This window comes from Triturus cristatus, chromosome 11 (assembly GCF_964204655.1).
Source record: "Triturus cristatus chromosome 11, aTriCri1.1, whole genome shotgun sequence".
In the NCBI taxonomy this organism is placed as follows: Eukaryota; Metazoa; Chordata; class Amphibia; order Caudata; family Salamandridae; genus Triturus; species Triturus cristatus.
The window spans coordinates 286945258-286962397 of NC_140594.1; the positions used below are offsets into that span (position 1 = coordinate 286945258).

General features: G+C 44.7%; 2 protein-coding genes across 4 annotated transcripts in view; one reads left to right on the forward strand and one right to left on the reverse strand.

Annotated features, from left to right (window-relative positions):
* Positions 1-4353: 4353 nt before the first annotated feature.
* Positions 4354-8113, reverse strand: UQCR10 (ubiquinol-cytochrome c reductase, complex III subunit X). The gene is made up of 2 exons (XM_085632939.1): positions 7932-8113; positions 4354-4626 (listed from the first exon to the last, which is right to left on the reverse strand). The coding sequence occupies exons 1-2, from the start codon at positions 8070-8072 to the stop codon at positions 4579-4581; spliced, it is 189 nt and encodes a 62-aa protein (XP_085489065.1). The 5' UTR covers positions 8073-8113; the 3' UTR covers positions 4354-4578.
* A 49-nt stretch (positions 8114-8162) lies between these two features.
* The window catches only part of ZMAT5 (zinc finger matrin-type 5), a 107562-nt gene continuing 98584 nt past the window's right edge, over positions 8163-17140 (forward strand). Inside the window, exon 1 of one of the 3 annotated variants that reach the window (XM_085632936.1) lies at positions 8163-8298. The gene's annotated coding sequence lies outside the window, so the exon portion shown is untranslated. The remainder of the gene's footprint in view (positions 8299-17140) is intronic. The other 2 variants (XM_085632937.1, XM_085632938.1) reach the window with 2 other exon arrangements.

Below are 17140 nucleotides of genomic sequence, written 5' to 3' on the forward strand. Positions count from 1 at the left end.
AGAGCGAGCGGAGGGAGAGAGGAGAGAGCGCGCGGGGGGGGAGAGAGCGCGCGGGGGGAGAGAGCGCGCGGGGGAGAGAGAGCGCGCGGGGGGGAGAGAGCGCGCGGGGGGGGAGAGAGCGCGCGGGGGGGAGAGAGCGCGCGGGGGGGGAGAGAGCGCGCGGGGGGGGAGAGAGCGCGCGGGGGGGAGAGAGCGCGCGGGGGGGAGAGAGCGCGCGGGGGGGGAGAGAGCGCGCGGGGGGGAGAGAGCGCGCGGGGGGGAGAGAGCGCGCGGGGGGGGAGAGAGCGCGCGGGGGGGGAGAGAGCGCGCGGGGGGGGGGAGAGAGCGCGCGGGGGGGGAGAGAGCGCGCGGGGGGGGAGAGAGCGCGCGGGGGGGAGAGAGAGCGCGGGGGAGAGAGAGCGCGGGGGGAGAGAGCGCGGGGGGAGAGAGCGCGGGGGGAGAGAGAGCGCGGGGGGAGAGAGCGCGGGGGGAGAGAGCGCGGGGGGAGAGAGCGCGGGGGGAGAGAGCGCGGGGGGAGAGAGCGCGGGGGGAGAGAGCGCGGGGGGAGAGAGCGCGGGGGGAGAGAGCGCGGGGGGAGAGAGCGCGGGGGGAGAGAGCGCGGGGGGAGAGAGCGCGGGGGAGAGAGCGCGGGGGGAGAGAGCGCGGGGGAGAGAGCGCGGGGGGAGAGAGCGCGGGGGGGAGAGAGCGCGGGGGGAGAGAGCGCGGGGGAGAGAGCGCGGGGGGAGAGAGCGCGGGGGGAGAGAGCGCGGGGGGAGAGAGCGCGGGGGGAGAGAGCGCGGGGGAGAGAGCGCGGGGGGAGAGCGCGCGGGGGAGAGAGCGCGGGGGAGAGAGCGCGGGGGGAGAGAGCGCGGGGCGGGGAGAGAGCGCGGGGGGAGAGAGCGCGGGGGGAGAGAGCGCGGGGGGAGAGAGCGCGGGGGAGAGCAGTAGATTTAGTAGAGAGTGAGTAGTAGAGTGTAGTAGAGAGTGAGTAGAGAGCAGTAGAGTAGTATAAAGTAGTAGAGAGTGAAGTAGAGAGTGAGTGGTAGAGAGCGGTAGAGTGAGTAGTAGAGAGCAGTAGTGAGTAGTAGAGAGTAGAGCAGACGAGAGCGAGTAGTAGAGTGAGTAGTAGTGTGAGTAGAGAGTAGAGCGAGTAGAGAGAAGTAGAGAGTGGGTAGTAGAGAGAAGTAGAGAGTGGGTAGTAGAGAGAAGTAGAGAGTGGGTAGTAGAGAGAAGTAGAGAGTGAGCAGTAGAGAGTGAGCAGTAGAGAGTGAGCAGTAGAGCGAGCAGTAGAGAGCGAGCAGTAGAGAGCGAGCAGTAGAGAGCGAGCAGTAGAGAGCGAGCAGTAGAGAGCGAGCAGTAGAGAGCGAGCAGTAGAGAGCGAGCAGTAGAGAGCGAGCAGTGTAGAGAGCGAGCAGTGTAGAGAGCGAGCAGTGTAGAGAGCGAGCAGAGTAGAGAGCGAGCAGTGTAGAGAGCGAGCAGTAGAGTAGAGTAGAACGTTGTAGAGTGTAGTAGTGTGAGTAGTAGAGGGCAGTAGAGAGCGAGTAGTAAAGAGTGAGCAGTAGAGAGTGTTGAGTAGTAGAGAGTAGTGGAGAGTGAGTAGTATAGTAGAGAGAAGACAGTAGTAGAGCGAGTAGTAGAGAGTGAGTTGTGTAGTGAGTAGTAGAGTGGTAGAATGAGGAGTAGAGAGAGTAGCAGAGTAGAAAGTAGTAGATAGTGAGTAGTAGAGTGTGAGTAGTAGTGTAGTAGAGAGAGGAAAGAGAAGTGGAGTAGGAGAGAGAGTAAGAGTAGTAGAGTGAGTAGTAGAGAGCAGTAGAGTGAGTAGTAAAGAGAAAGTAGTAGAGTAGAAAGTAGTAGAGTGTAGTAGATAGTAGAGACAGGAGTAGAGAGTAGTAGAAAGTAGTAGAGTGAGTAGAGTAGTAGATAGTGAGTAGAGTAGTAGATAGTAGAGAGCGAGTAGTAGAGAGCGAGTAGTGTAGAAAGTAGTAGAGCGAGTAGAGTAGTAGTGAGCAGTAGAGAGTGAGCAGTAGAGTAGAAAGTAATAGAGTAGAAAGTAGTAGAGTGTGAGTAGAGTAGTAGTGTGTGAGTAGTAGAGAGCAGTAGAGAGTGAGTAGTAGAGAGCAGTAGAGAGCGAGTAGTAAGGAGTAGTTGAGGAGTAGAGCGTGAGGAGGAGTAGAGCGTGAGGAGGAGTAGAGCGTGAGGAGGAGTAGAGCGTGAGGAGGAGTAGAGCGTGAGGAGGAGTAGAGCGTGAGGAGGAGTAGAGCGTGAGGAGGAGTAGAGCGGGAGGAGGAGTAGAGCGGGAGGAGGAGTAGAGCGGGAGGAGGAGTAGAGCGGGAGGAGGAGTAGAGCGGGAGGAGGAGTAGAGCGGGAGGAGGAGTAGAGCGGGAGGAGGAGTAGAGCGGGAGGAGGAGTAGAGCGGGGTCACGCGCAGCAAACATGGCAGCCGGGGGTCATGCCACAGATAAATCTTTCACGGTCCGATTCCTCTTTGGTGAGTATGTTTGGGACGCTGGGTCACTGCATCTGAAGTATATGAGGGTGCCATGGCGCTAAAAGATGTTCCTTGAGTCATGAAAACATAAAAGACGACTCTGCAGCTATATTGTGCACTGTGAGATTGTCACAATCTTTTATGAATGGGTGAGCTGCGTAGCCTTTGAAGTGGAAGAAAGCACGCCACGGAAAATTGTACATCAAAAGTGTATAACAGGATATAAGAACACAATACATAACAGCACATGCCATATTACAGCAGTATAACGCGGACAAACTAAAATTACACATGTTCATAGTAAGAAAACGTAGGGTCATGTGTCATAACGTAACAACGTCATACAGCAGTGTCAAATGGCATGTTAAAAATTATATAAGGTAGCAAAACATCATAGCAATAGAAGAGAACCTGAATTTACATGCAATCGTATCACAATTTAGCAATAAGTAAACATAGTAGCATGTGACATAGTAACGAGATAACACACACATGCAAAATGACACTCCATAATAATAGGTAAACAAGCCGTAATAATGCCCAACACAATATTGATCCACATAGCCACACATATGCAGTCATTTGAAATCAAATACAACTCGACTGAAATATGTATTTGCATCTATATATATACACACACACACACCTTTAAATATCTACGTATATTTAATTTAGCACTTTTATTATTGGATGTCTGAGAGTTTGTTTTCTGCGCGACTCTTGTGCCGTCTTTTGGATGTTTCCGCCTCGCCTACGCATTTTTTGATCACACACAAACAAAAAAAGTGCTTTTGTGCATTCTCCAATTCTGTTTTACAACTGCCATTCTTCCCCTTCGCCCGAGATAACCGCGGCTTGGGCGGTTGCCTTGAACCTTCTTGTCCGAAACCACAATAACTAGGGAACGACCGGGGGAGGTGGAGCGAGTGGGAACTGCAGGGTTTTTTTTCCCAACGTTAATTATCTCATTTAGTTGAAAGCGCACTGAAAAACAGAGCATCTCCTTCCAAATGTATGATCCTAAAATGAGACGGCACAGGAATTTATGGCTCGGATCGATGTTCATTTTCCTAATTTCTTCTGAGGAAGCAAAATATATTACTGCATGAATGGATCTGCTGAGTCGGAAAGAGTTTCACCTTCACTAGAATGTATGGGCGCCTTGTGCCCCTCCGAAGCGCTCCACTGTTAATGCGCGCGCGAGGCACACCTCAGCAAAAGTCAACTGCGTGTTTATTTTACTTTAGGTGAAAGCGCGATGCGAAAATAAACACGCAGCTGACTTTGCTTAAGCTGAAAGCCAAATGCCAAGAAAAAAAGTGCGTGCGAATGAATGCAGGGGACAGTGTCACGCCACCGGTAAAAGATCAAATCCCGGTGGGTGTGGCCAAAAAGGAGACAAGGCGGCAACAAGGAGGGACTAAGAAGCCTCCTTTACTATCAAAAGCGAGCGTTTTGCACGGAAGCTGACTCTAGCCAATTGAAAAGATGGGCGGGGCTTCAACTCTGCCTCCGAGAGCTTCAGAATCTGTATGGATTCCAAGAAGCTCTTGGATGCCGAGAGCAGCACATGCGCGCTGCTGCTCTCAAGCCTAGACCTAAAAATGGAAGGTTCGTAAAAAGAAAGATCAAACAATGTAATTTGTGATACTAAAAGCCATACTGACGGCATAAAACAAGGGTCCCATCCCTCTGGTATGACTTGCTTCGAATAAAGTGTTGCACAAATTTGGATTTAAAAATCTATAAGTTGGGGCCTTCTGTTCACTCCGCAGCAGTGATGTACTGGGATCTCGTCTCATTATACACAATAACCAAAGCATTTAACCACAGCTTACATTTGTTGCGTCTCAAAGGGTATAGATTAAAACAGCATCATACTTGGGAGGTGTTCAAGAACATTTATTTCCTCAATACAAGTCATTCATCCAGGAAAATATTATGAAAGCAAAATAAAGTTCAGGCATTGGCAGGTCTTGTGTGGTTGATGGTCGTCTGCGTTCCAAGGGGAAACATTAACTGTTGACATTTCTCTCTCCATCCTTAGCCCCTGGGTAAGGCCAGTTTTCAATGGGTTCCGACAGCCTGGTCATCAGTGCTGCACTTGCCATCTACTCCTCGCTCTGTTCATAATTGTGTTTTATGTGTTTCCAGAGTCTCTACAAGATAAATCACAGTTATTAGCATCATGTAGCAATAAAGGTTGTACACATACATAAACTCCTTTCTTGCACTTTCCTGTATCTCCGTACTTTACGATCTACATCTCCTTACCACTTCCTCCTTTGCTCGCCCGTCTACTGTATATAAAATGTGTGCAGGGTGAGCGGGTTTGGAAAACATAAGATAATTAACCCTTCTTGTCCTCTTCAACTATGAATCCAATTCAACTTCTGTTTTCTCAATGCAATACTTCATCCAGTCTTCAGATTTCTTTGAAGGGTGAGGAGGCTGGAGGTGGGTTTGTTCAATGCTTTCAGCCGTCAGATGTGTGCCTACAGTTTCTATGAGGGATTGCTCCAACCCTACTATGCCTAAAAAGTGTGTAAAGTGTTCAACCTCCCCATATGCGCGATTGATAACAGAGTAATGCTCCCTTTCTTTCTCCCACAGGGTGCCGACAATGTGAGGGGGATGTTTCACCCATCCATCCCCAAAATATGTACATGTAGGGTGCATCAATAAGGAAGAGGGGCGTTTTAGTAAAACACCCCTCTTCCTTATCGATGCACCCTACATGTACATATTTTGGGGATGCACAAAGCAGGTTAGCTCTTTTCTCCCCAGAGTTGTGCATACACTGTGTGTCTATATTTAAAGCTTTTTATATAGCGCGTACTAAGCACAAAATCAAAGATCTTTACATAATACCACATAAAAAGATCATAACACAATAAGATAATTAGAGGGCGGAGGGCATAACTGTGAAATAGGAAAAAGGTAATAATTAACAATCCAATAGAAGTCACATATCCGCGCACACGTTGCGAGAAGCTGAGCCATTAAGTACACCATGCTTCCAAGCTCAAACACAGATGGAATAAGACGTCATCAAACCGTCTCACTTAGAAGTCACCAGTGGATATAGGGATGAATTTGTTAGAAGTGGGATGCTTTAGGTTTTGACTCATTACAGTGGTTAGGATTCAGATTTCTGGTCAGATTGAGAGAGAAATCTGTAATTCTGTGACGGGTTTGGATGTCTGCATTTCTACCTGAGATATTGCTGACTTGTAAAGTTAAAATTACTGTCCAGGATAAAACCTAGGGATTTTAAGTTCTCTGAGAGGGCAGAGTTGCAGTCATATATATTTGTAGAATAAAGCCATTCTTGGACCAATGCTTAAGAAGATTTTGATGCAATGAGGACAACCCATGCACAATACTACTCCAGATCTGCTGTTTGTCTGGGACCTATATGATATCAAACCTCTTAGTAATGAAGGGGTGCGACAGCAGATTATTTCTGACTAGCCATACGTGTTTGCCTTCATTCAGCCACCATGTCTAAGTCTAGGCGGCTTAACAGCTAGACAACTATTTAAATCTCATTAAATCCGTTCACGGTAGGAGACTGAATACTAAAATGGGCTTGAACTACTTAATGTTACAAAATAGCATCTCTCTGTATACATATAGTTTTAGTCAGGGTAACATTTATCATCTCTTAACCCAAAGGATCTGCTTACAAGGCGGCAGAGAGGTTTCTTTGTTCCTTTCTGTGACGATGCACCACAATGCAGATTTCCCAACAACTTTTCTGGTTTACAGGAAAATGAAGGAAAGCAGAGGTCTTGATACGACCTCTAAATTGCGTGCTCAGTGCGTGAGTGGTGGTCATGGGGTAACATCATGAAATCTGTCTGGTTAACATCAAGGAACATATATAGTTGTATTAATTTTGTTTACGCAATCAACAGGTGGAATGAGGAGGAAATCAAATAATTATTTTATTTGCCAAGAGGCCAAATGGTGTTTCTACCAGAAACGTAGTATAGAAGCATTGAATTGGCAACTTGCAAACCTCCAGTGTCGTGTCTGGGAATCTGCAGTTCCATGTCTTGCTCATGGGTGCGTGTTCTCACTGTCCATTCTTGTGGCATTTAACCTAACAGATTACTGGATGGGCTTGCTTTTCGAGGAGTGAGTCGAAGAGGCTGAATTTGGCCTGAGCAAGGGTCATTGTTGCTCCTGACAGTGTGTGTTACTCACTAACAGATTTTTCGGTCACTATGAAACTACTGAACATAACTGGTTTAATGTACCTCACTACTAGTGGATGGACTCTGCAAACAGTTTAACTAGAACTATTTGGAGTGTGATAAGAAAAAGATGGTGGACGGACAGTGGCAGTATATCTGCATGACATTTTAAAGTATATAAACTTACAGAGCACTGTGAGGTCAACGGAGTATGGGGGCGTTGAAGTGGGCACAACAGAAACCGCTATATATGTGTCCCCGGAGGGTGAGCACATAACACTATGTATCCAAAAATACCCATTTGGGTTGAGTCGAGTACATTCGAGAACATCCTCGTCTGGAGGAAAATTTATCTTCGAGACCAAACTACGAGATCAGTGTTAATTTCAGCACGGTGTGCGCGAGAACACAACACAGCAAAGACCTCCTTCAAAGACACTTACAAACTTAATTCACAGCCTCTATTTTCTGAAGGAAGTCCTTCCATTATAGGAATTTCTGTTCTCCATGCCTATAGAAGTGCCTTCCCAGTGTGTTTTGAGTGTCTGCCACTTAGTGCAGTATTAGACCTCTACTTGTACTTTGTACTCTTTTGTAACATGCACACGTCACCCTTCCTTTTGTAATGTATCGTTTGCTACCGCTTGTATTTTGTTTGCTTTTGATACACACACAACGGCCCCCACTGCCTCATGTAACGTAACTTTTGTTTTAATGTTTTGAGTGTCTGCCATTTATCGCAATTTTTTTACCTATTTGTACTCGGTTTGCTCTTGTAACCGGCACACGTCACTTTTTCCTTTTGTAACTTTTTCCTTTTGTAACCTATCGTTTGCTACCTCTTGTATTTTGTTTGCTCTTGATACTTGCACAATTGCCTCATGTAACGTAACGTTTGATTGTGTAACATGCTCACTTGTAATTTGTCTCCTTATGTATCATTACTGTTCCTATTGTGAAGCGCTCCGACACCTTCGGCTAAAGTCCGCGCTATATAAAAACGCATTAAAATAAAAAAAATAAACAGCCTCACTGACGAGCATCCTCTCGCCAGCCCGCTCTAAGAGGCTGCCAACATTCCAGGTTTTAGTTCCTCTCTAATCCAATCGACGGGCCCCAAATACCCGCAACAGTCGCTGCTTACCCATAACCACCTAAAACCACGGTTCCCCCGACTCAACTAGCACCTCTTCCTTAACCCTCAAGGTGACTTTCTCCCGACTCTACCCCGTTCTCTGAAGGTGACCCAGTCTCTCACTTACCCCTTTGTTTAGGTGGTCATAGAGAGCGTCCGCCCCTTGGTCAAAGGCCCGTTCAAAGAACAGGGCGCCCACCACAATAGTCAAGGTGAACGTTGAAGTCCTGCGGAAGAGCAGTTTATACACCGTAGAGCCCAACGCCATTTTTGCTGAACGTGTGCGCCTGCGCGACCTTTCAGTAAACTGTGTCTTCTCGTGACCTCACGCTTGAGCGACGTATCTCAGGATTAAGTCGCACGCTTTAGGAAGCACATGACGTGATCAATATTTTGCCTGTTCCTAAAATGGCGGCTTTTTAAACTACTGCCAGACAAGACACTCGAGAGGAAGGAGTGAACATCCTGCTGTGCAGACACCAATGATGACAGAGGTTTGTAATTAGGACGCCGCATTTTGGTATGGTATTTTCTAGAGCTGACAAGTTTTCAGTTTGCGTAATGTGATCTTTCCAGTTTTAGTGTGCTTACATGTGATATTTCTATTCATTACGTGTGACACTTTGAGTGCCGCTTTATTGCGGTTGAACAAGCAACAGTGTAAGAAAGCATCCTTTTTTTTGTAGCAAAGCTGACTGGAAATTGCCTTACAAGTGAAGCCAACATCACTGAATTCTTAATGCAAGATTAATAATTTCTCACCTTGTGTGCAAAGTGGTCTTTGCTTACAAGTAACTACTGTGCGAAGGGGATAGTTGGACAAACCGTTCGAACTGGCAGCTCGTTATTTCTTACATAGCTGCCAAGTTTCCAGATTGCTATGTGTGACATTTTCATAATTTGAGTGTAATTATGATTGGCATTTCAAAGACTATGAGTGACACTTTCTCGTGAGCAAAATCTAGCAATAAAGACGAGGCAAACATATACATATCAGAAATTACACCCATTTGAGCAATGAGAAACTCTAGCTTAAAACTGCTGCTCCAAAGCACCAGAAATGGAAGGGCACTAACCAGAGTCAGACTGTGCGACACTTTAACAAGAGGAAAACCGAGCAATGACTTTCATGTAGAGAGAAAAACATCTCAAACGTGCCTCTTTGCTGAAACACGTCTGAAATGAAATGGTCACTAACCACCTAATTTATTATTAAGGAAACTTCTGATTCTTCAACACCACTAGACCGGATCTAGTGGCAACTGGCACCACCTCCTTTATCAAAGATTATTCCAAGATGGCTTGCATCATTAAAGCTCTAATATCTGAAACGTTTGCACAGTATATGGCACTTAGACTAACCAGCATGGGACAGCTCAATATCATAGCTCATTGGGTGGGAAATCTGTGGATTTCTGCCAATGTCAAATACTGGCTTAACTTAATTGGGCTCTTCTGTGTGTAAATGTATTCTACTTGTATTAATTAGATTTCACCAATTGTGGTTGGCCTGTGCTTATTTACATTCTCCTTAGTCTACATCTAGTATTTTATCCTAATCTTAAACACATATAAATCTTGGTGAAATGGGTGGGATCATGTGTAAAGTATCCTGTTGAGAGTTGAAAACATAGCTGGCCTGCTAAATAAGGCCAGAAAATCCCTTCACTTTTGTCCTTCTACAGGACCAGGCAGTTTCAGGCGGAAGCTCAGTCAGGACAACCTGAGATGAGGATAGAAAACACTTAATGGTGAGGCAAGTGAAGGCTGGACGTTCTGGTACCTAACCCACGTACAGTTTAATTCTTACTCTAAATAGCTACTTAAAGTGTGTTGATGCACCAGGGGCAACCGAAAATTAGCTTGAGGCATTTATTTTTACAGTTCTTTTTATAGAACGTGAACTTGATATTAAGGTATTGGAGCGCTTTAAACGAGCACCAGTTACATTACACTAGGAAACATTCATTTTTGTTTTGTCTTCTGGTCCACACCAGCAGCAAAGGTGTGGTTCATATTGGAATCCAAAGTTCACTTAGAGGTAATATCTGATGCCGCTTGTAAGTGTAAAAGAGGACCTAGTATTGCCTTCATAAATGTGTATGTGAAATTCCATCAATAATAACTCCCAAAAGCAGTTACGTTGAATAGAAGCAGGTTTAATCCTTAGAGATCTCATCCATCCAGACTCCATGCAGCAACTCCAGTTATTATCTGAATCACAAAATGGAATCCTGTGACATCAAGAGTGACACAGTAACATTCTGTAGTTTAGACCCAATGACAGTGGAAGGCACTTCGTATGCCATATCTATGACATACTACACACCTCCCCTCGTCACATTAAAATTACAGTACTAAAGAATCACTTTATAATAAAACTAAACAAACATATACATCAAAATGAATAACACATATTCACTACACATAGTCAAGTAAATATGAAGGTTTCTTGCAAACCCTGGTTGAAACACGACTCCTAACATTATCTGAAGAGTCAGGATCCACATTATCATCCTTACCACAACACCCATCTAACCTGCCTTTTACCACTACAACCCTGTTCAAGTTCCAAATCCTATGACCCTGCATCTTTATTGCATTTTTAAAAACCTTAATAACTCTCATAGGTTTCATGAACTTGGAAGTAGAATTTCCCATCAACCCAGGACGTTTAATCATCACCAAGTCACCCACCATAACCTTAGTCACCTTAACACTTTTTTTCAATCAAAGTAAACCTTCCTTGAATTGCTTTTCCCTTCTTCTCTCATCTGAATCATGTTCTTATCACACTCCTTTTCTTTACCTCTTTCCAATTCATAATTGTTGACCCATGTTGGTTCAACATTAGTATTGGGAACTCTCCCACGGACAGCAAAAAGGGGGTTTTACCCGTAGTTGAATGAGGAGACAATCTAAACTCCTCTATTTTTTTAAAAACTTCATCTTTCCAATTCAATGACATAGATTTTGACAACGCAATGGTCTCCTTGATTACCCTGTTAAATCTCTCCACCATTCCGTTAGTCTCGGGATGATAAAGAGAGCACAACTTGTGAGAGATACCCTTGGATGCTAAGAATCTTCTCATGTCATTAGACACAAATTGCACCCCATTGTCTGTTAATATTGAATTGGGAATACCCTCTTTCGAGAATAAGTTTTTCAAACATTTAATAATGTGAAATGAGTCTAGACTTGACAAAAAGAAAACCTCTGGCCACCGAGAAAACATATCAATCACCACCAACACGAATGATTGAGATCCATTAGAGTGAATAGGACCCAGAATATCCATGGCAATGTCTTGCCACGGATTCAAAGGACGTTTCCTTACCACCATGTGCTGAACCCGCGTACACTTAGACTTTTCACTTAATGTACATGGTACGCAATCTCGAATAGCACGTTCCACTTCTAAATCCATGCCCGGCCACCAATATGACATCCTCAAGCGCTCTTTTGACTTAGTAATGCCTGCATGGGAAGAATGTACCAAGTCTATAAGTTCTTTCCTAAGGCTAGAAGGAGGAATCAACCTCGTTCCTCTAAACAAGAGATTATTATCTGTTGATAACTCATTGTGTACTGCCCAAAATTTCCTAGAATCAGACGATCCAATTTTGTTACTGATCCAGCCCTTCCTAACCAAATCCATGACTTCATTCAACACACTATCCATAGACATTTCTTTACACCATCTCTCCTCACTAATGATACCCTGATCTACAACACACACCAATTCTTCAGAATCTTCCCAATCATCCTCCTCAGCTGTTTTCCTAGGCGTAAGACGTGACAATACATCAGCAACATTGTTTTCAACACCTGGTATGTACTTTATGTCAAAATTAAACTCCTGCAATCCTATCACCCATCTAGTGATTCTGCTGGATATCAAATTTAGACCCTTTTTGCTGAATATCTCAACCAGCGGCTTGTGGTCTGTCCTGACCTCAAAGTTAATACCCCAAAGAAACTTCTTCAACTTCTTAACCGCCCAGTACACCGCAAGAGATTCACGTTCCACCACGGAATACCTTGTTTCCGGATCTTTGAGGCTACGTGACAAACACATGACCGTGTAAGTGCCACCCTCAAACTGCGCCTAAACCCTTCTCACTTGCATCTGTGATAAGAACAGGTTTGATTTTAGGATTAAAACTAGCAAGTGAAGGAGCAGCCTTCAGTTTACTTTTTATGTCTAGGAATTCATGCTCACAGTCTTCCGTCCACAGAAAATCCACACCTTTCTTAAGTAGGTGCCTCATGTTCACTGTGTGACTAGCAAAATTCTTCACGAATTTTGAGTAGTATTCAACCACCCCTAAGAATTTCATGAGTTCACTTTTACTAGAAGGAGAACATATCTCTTGAATTGTATTAATCAAGTTCTCTTTAGGTTTCACACCCTCACTCGTTATGTTATGACCTAAATTGTCAATGGAGTTAGTCCTAAATCTACATTTTTCTGCCTTTATTGTTAAGTTGTGTTCAGATAATCTTCTCAAAGCCGACCTCAGGCGAACATCATGTTGACTAGAATCTTGCCCAAAAACTAAGATATCATCCTGATAAACATAAATGCCTGGTAAACCTTGTAGCAAGTTTTCCATAACCCTCTGAAACACAGAAGAGGCCGATACCAGCCCAAATGGCATCCGTTTGAATCTAAAAGTACCAAATGGCGTTATGAAGGCAGTATAATCCCTACACGACTCTTCCAGTTCTATTTGGTGATACGCCGAAGTCAAGTCAATTGTGCTAAATACTTTAGCTCCCCCCAAAAGAGACATTAATTCATTAATGTTGGGTAAGGGGTATTTGTCAATAATCACACATTTATTAAGCTGTCTCAAGTCTATGCAAAGTCTCAGATCCCCATTGGGTTTGCGAGCTGCCACTACCGGGGCCAACCATTCGGTCCCTTCGACCTCCTCTATGATGCCGCCCTTCTTTAATTTCCCAATCTCTTCATGCATGTCGTCCCTCACCGAAAGGGGTACATTTCTCACCTTACAACATATAGGAATGGCATCTCTTTTAAGTAATATTTTATGTTTGTAACCCTTGAGACAACCTAATTCTTTTCTGAACACATTAGGATACTCTTTTTTAAGACTATCAACTAGATCAATCTCCACCTTAACATGCTCCACCCTTCCAATGGAGTTTACATCCCCTTTCAATTGAATAGGAGGAACACCATTAGGATCTAGAAAGACCCCAAGATCCCCTTGATGAATCCAGCTTATAATGCTGTCCCCTTTTTTTGAGACATAAATCTTGCCTGAAATTAATCTCTCTTTGTATTCAATTAAACCTACAAAGTAACCATGTAATTTGATGGGCTCACCACCATAAGCCAATGGCCTTATGTCTGGCTTTAAAAGATTAACCTTACTTTTTAAGTTATTCATAAAGAAATCACTAGATACAATTGTGATTTTCGCCCCCGAATCAAATAAGATTTTGGTCTTTTTTCCCTCTACCAAAATCTCATCAATCGGAGAATTTCTATTCTTCTCCCCAGTTACCACTTGTACGACAATCTGACCACACTCATATCCCCCAGGACCAAACTCGTCATAGCTGCTTTCCCTCACATGAACTTCTTTCACATTTGTTGCATTTCTACTGTTGCACAAAGCAGTAAAGTGGCCTTTCTTTTTACACTTTGAACACATTGATCCAAGAGCCGGACACTTCGGATTATTTGCTAAATGCCCCAACTTTCCACATCTAAAACACTTGCTATTAATCCACTTCTCATTCGTCTTTCCATTTGTCGATTGAAACTCTTTCTGAATCTTGTCTTTTACTTTCATCTCCGTTTTGTCCTTACTCCTAACCTCTTGCACTTTACAATCATTAGACGAGGCTTTCTTCAAAACCGCGACACATTTAATGGAATGTTCAATTCTCTTGGCAACGACTAAAACTTCATCTAAGGTAGGTTCATCACGCAACCACAGCTCTTCTCTTACTTTCTCTATATTGCAACCAAACATAAACTGGTCACGTATGCGTTCGTCAGTCATGCCATCAAATTTACACGACGATGCAAGTTTTCTCAACACCGTTATGTAACCTTCTACAGTCTCTTCATCAGCCTGCATCCTTTTTGCAAAAGTATACCTTTCGAGAATGGTACTTACTTTGGGCAAACAATGTTTATCTAGTTTTTTTATGCAGATTTCATAATCATTGAGACCATTTGCTTCCTCCCGCAATAGATCAGGAAGATGGTCATAAACATCCTGTCCTTCTGACCCCAAGCAATGTAGCAGCAAAGCAGATCTCCTCTCCGCACTAAGCGAGGGACCACATACTCGTGCATATCGTTCAAACACTACCTTCCATTTTTTCCATTTTATGTTGGGGTCACCAGGTTCTGACAGAAAAAAATGGAGCTGCCGTGACGTTCTGCATATTTCACCTACTAATTCAACAGACTTGAAGGTACATACAACAAAACTATAAAGATCTGTCTAATTCAGCTATCAAAAACTGCAGTACCAAAAAAAACTATATATGTGGCTCACAATACAACCTATATTGGAGTAAGTTATGGCATTCACTCTATCAATACCTAAAAATTGCTGACATCATTGTATTCCCTAAATTAATTACACTAAACTAAATTTTAAGGGATTCTTCGTGCCCAAAGTTATCTCTCCCAATGCGAAATGCAAGAAAATGACAGTTGCTCACTCCGTGAATGTTTAATGAAGTACAGCCGTGCGTATCGGCGAGAGCCTTTTTATTGCCAGGAAACGCACCAAGATTCAAGCCGTGCGTATCGGCGAAAGCTTCTTCATTGCTAAGATACACACTTTAGTCCAGGCGTGCGTATCAAGGAAAGCTTCTTTAGTTGCCAGGTAACGCACTCAAACTTTTAAAATGGCTTCCACGTTACGTGATGCACGGGATGACATCATGCGTCCCTACGTAGTGATGCTTGTGCGTGCATCACGTAGTAACGCTTGTGCGTGTGAGCTCACTTGTACCCGAGGAAGAAACAATGGGGTGACTGGGAAGCAGAATGAAGAGAAGAAGGAACGACCAGGAATTCTCAGGGCGAACACTCTCCAGGCAGCACGGCAGAACTATTCACGAGGCCGGTAAGAGTACTGTGATGTTTTAAAAGTTAGTCGAGCTCGGGACGATGCACAATCCAACGGCGCTTTTCCGAAATCACCAATAATCCAGAAATTTCGCCGATCTCGTGCAACCCCAGATGACTCAGGATACACGTCGTTCCAAAACCATGTCAGAATGTCTCAGAATACGAAGATAGATACCAATACAATCCGTCCAATCTTCATGTTCAGTCCAGATCCAGTCCGTCCAGAAATTTAGCTCCACACAAGTAACGATGAGAGGAACGTCCCCAAGTAGATCAAGAGCTTAACACCTCAGAAATTACCAATTATTATTTTTTTTTTTTTTAAATAAACGATGTTGTAGGTTGAGGTTGTGTTGAGATCTCCTAGGAAGCTTCTCTGCCGACTACGCCAGTGTGAAATTCCATCAATAATAACTCCCAAAAGCAGTTAAGTTGAATAGAAGCAGGTTTAATCCTTAGAGATCTCATCCATCCAGACTCCATGCAGCAACTCCAGTTATTATCTGAATCACAAAATGGAATCCAGTGACATCAAGAGTGACACAGTAACATTCTGTAGTTTAGACCCAATGACAGTGGAAGGCACTTCGTATGCCATGTCTATGACATACTACAGTGTAGTTTCAAATATCTCCTTTAAAAGAGCAAGTATGGAACAGACAAAAAACATGTTTGCATAGGTCATGATCTGCTGAAAGCATCTCACCGCTATCAGTCCGAAATCTCCAAAGTTTTCCAGGACCTGCCAGGCGTGAGATTATCATCTAATCCTATGCAGTCTGTAGTTACGTTTTTTTTCGAATGGAGTATAAACCGAACTACAAATCTTACATGCTAAGAAAAAATGGTTGGAACTGGGAAATTTTAGAGTGCCAACATCCGCAGCTAATTATTATCTAGACGTTAAGTGAGGTGGCATGAGACACATCCCCAGCACCTGTGCACCAACAATTTAACGTACCTTTAAACACTTCGATTTGTTGTTTACAGCAGTCAGACTCACTGGTTGAATGTGACTGGCCCCATGATCTCCAGAATACTGGGCTGCACATGTGGGCCGGGTACTGCGGATTAAAACGTGCCACTCTGGCAGGCAGCGACTGTATAGGCAAGGAAAATCAAAGCTGCCTGCTAGTTTCCCGTCTGTCTGCCTCTGCCCAATAAGTGCACCACACGCGTGTTCACAGTGGATCGGAGGACTTTCCGGAAAAACAACAGACAGGGCACCGGATCCACAAGGAGCTGCGGGCACGCACTGTCTTCTGGATCGCATTAAATTGTTTGACAACAGAACACTGTGACACATGTCACGTGGAAGGCTCCTTATCTTTGGGGGGATCGGAAGTCACCAATCGGGCACCGGAGCAGAGAGTTCATTTAATCAGTCTCTGCTCTGCAGGGCTGGTTGCTGAAGGCGTGGTTAAGGCCGTGAGCCACCCAGGGCCGCGGAAATTCACAGGTTTGCCGCCCGGCCCGCCTGCTGATAATTGTCCAGGCAGGGGCTGTCTTGACTCCTGTGAGTCCCAGGGGAGAGGGTAGGGGGCTCTAGTGACAGACAGTCATTGAACACACCTCCTCGAGGACATCAGGCTGACAGTGCCGCCCCCCGGGGAATCACAATTATGGATTGTGCTGCATTGTAGCAGTTGGAGAGAGTGAGCGCCAGCCAGCAGCCTGCCTTAACTCTGCTGGGAGCCCCACACTGGCTGCAGGAACAGCGAGTACGCCACGGACAGCTGCCTGCCTTAACTCTGCTGGGAGCCCCACACTGGCTGCAGGAACAGCGAGTACGCCACAGACAGCTGCCTGCTTTAACTCTGCTGGGAGCCCCACACTGGCTGCAGGAACAGCGAGTACGCCACGGACAGCGCGCTGCCACACTTAACAGTTTACCTGCATATGCGTGACAATGCATTTCAGTGCGGTAATGCGGAGTAACACACTGAAATGCGCTAGTGTCACGCCTGATGCGTGATACTTGGCAGGACTGTTCTTAAATACCTCCTTCTTCCCTACACAGCGATACAATCTAATGGGGACCGGTATTCGTGTTTTATTGTGAAGAAGGGTCAGATGATGTTGCCCATACTAGGGAATTGTATTATGTGGTCAATAGTAGAAGCTGAAAATAACTGTATGATATCACTTCCTTTCAAATTTATTTTATCAGCATGTGTAGTCTATTTAAAAATATTATGGCATGG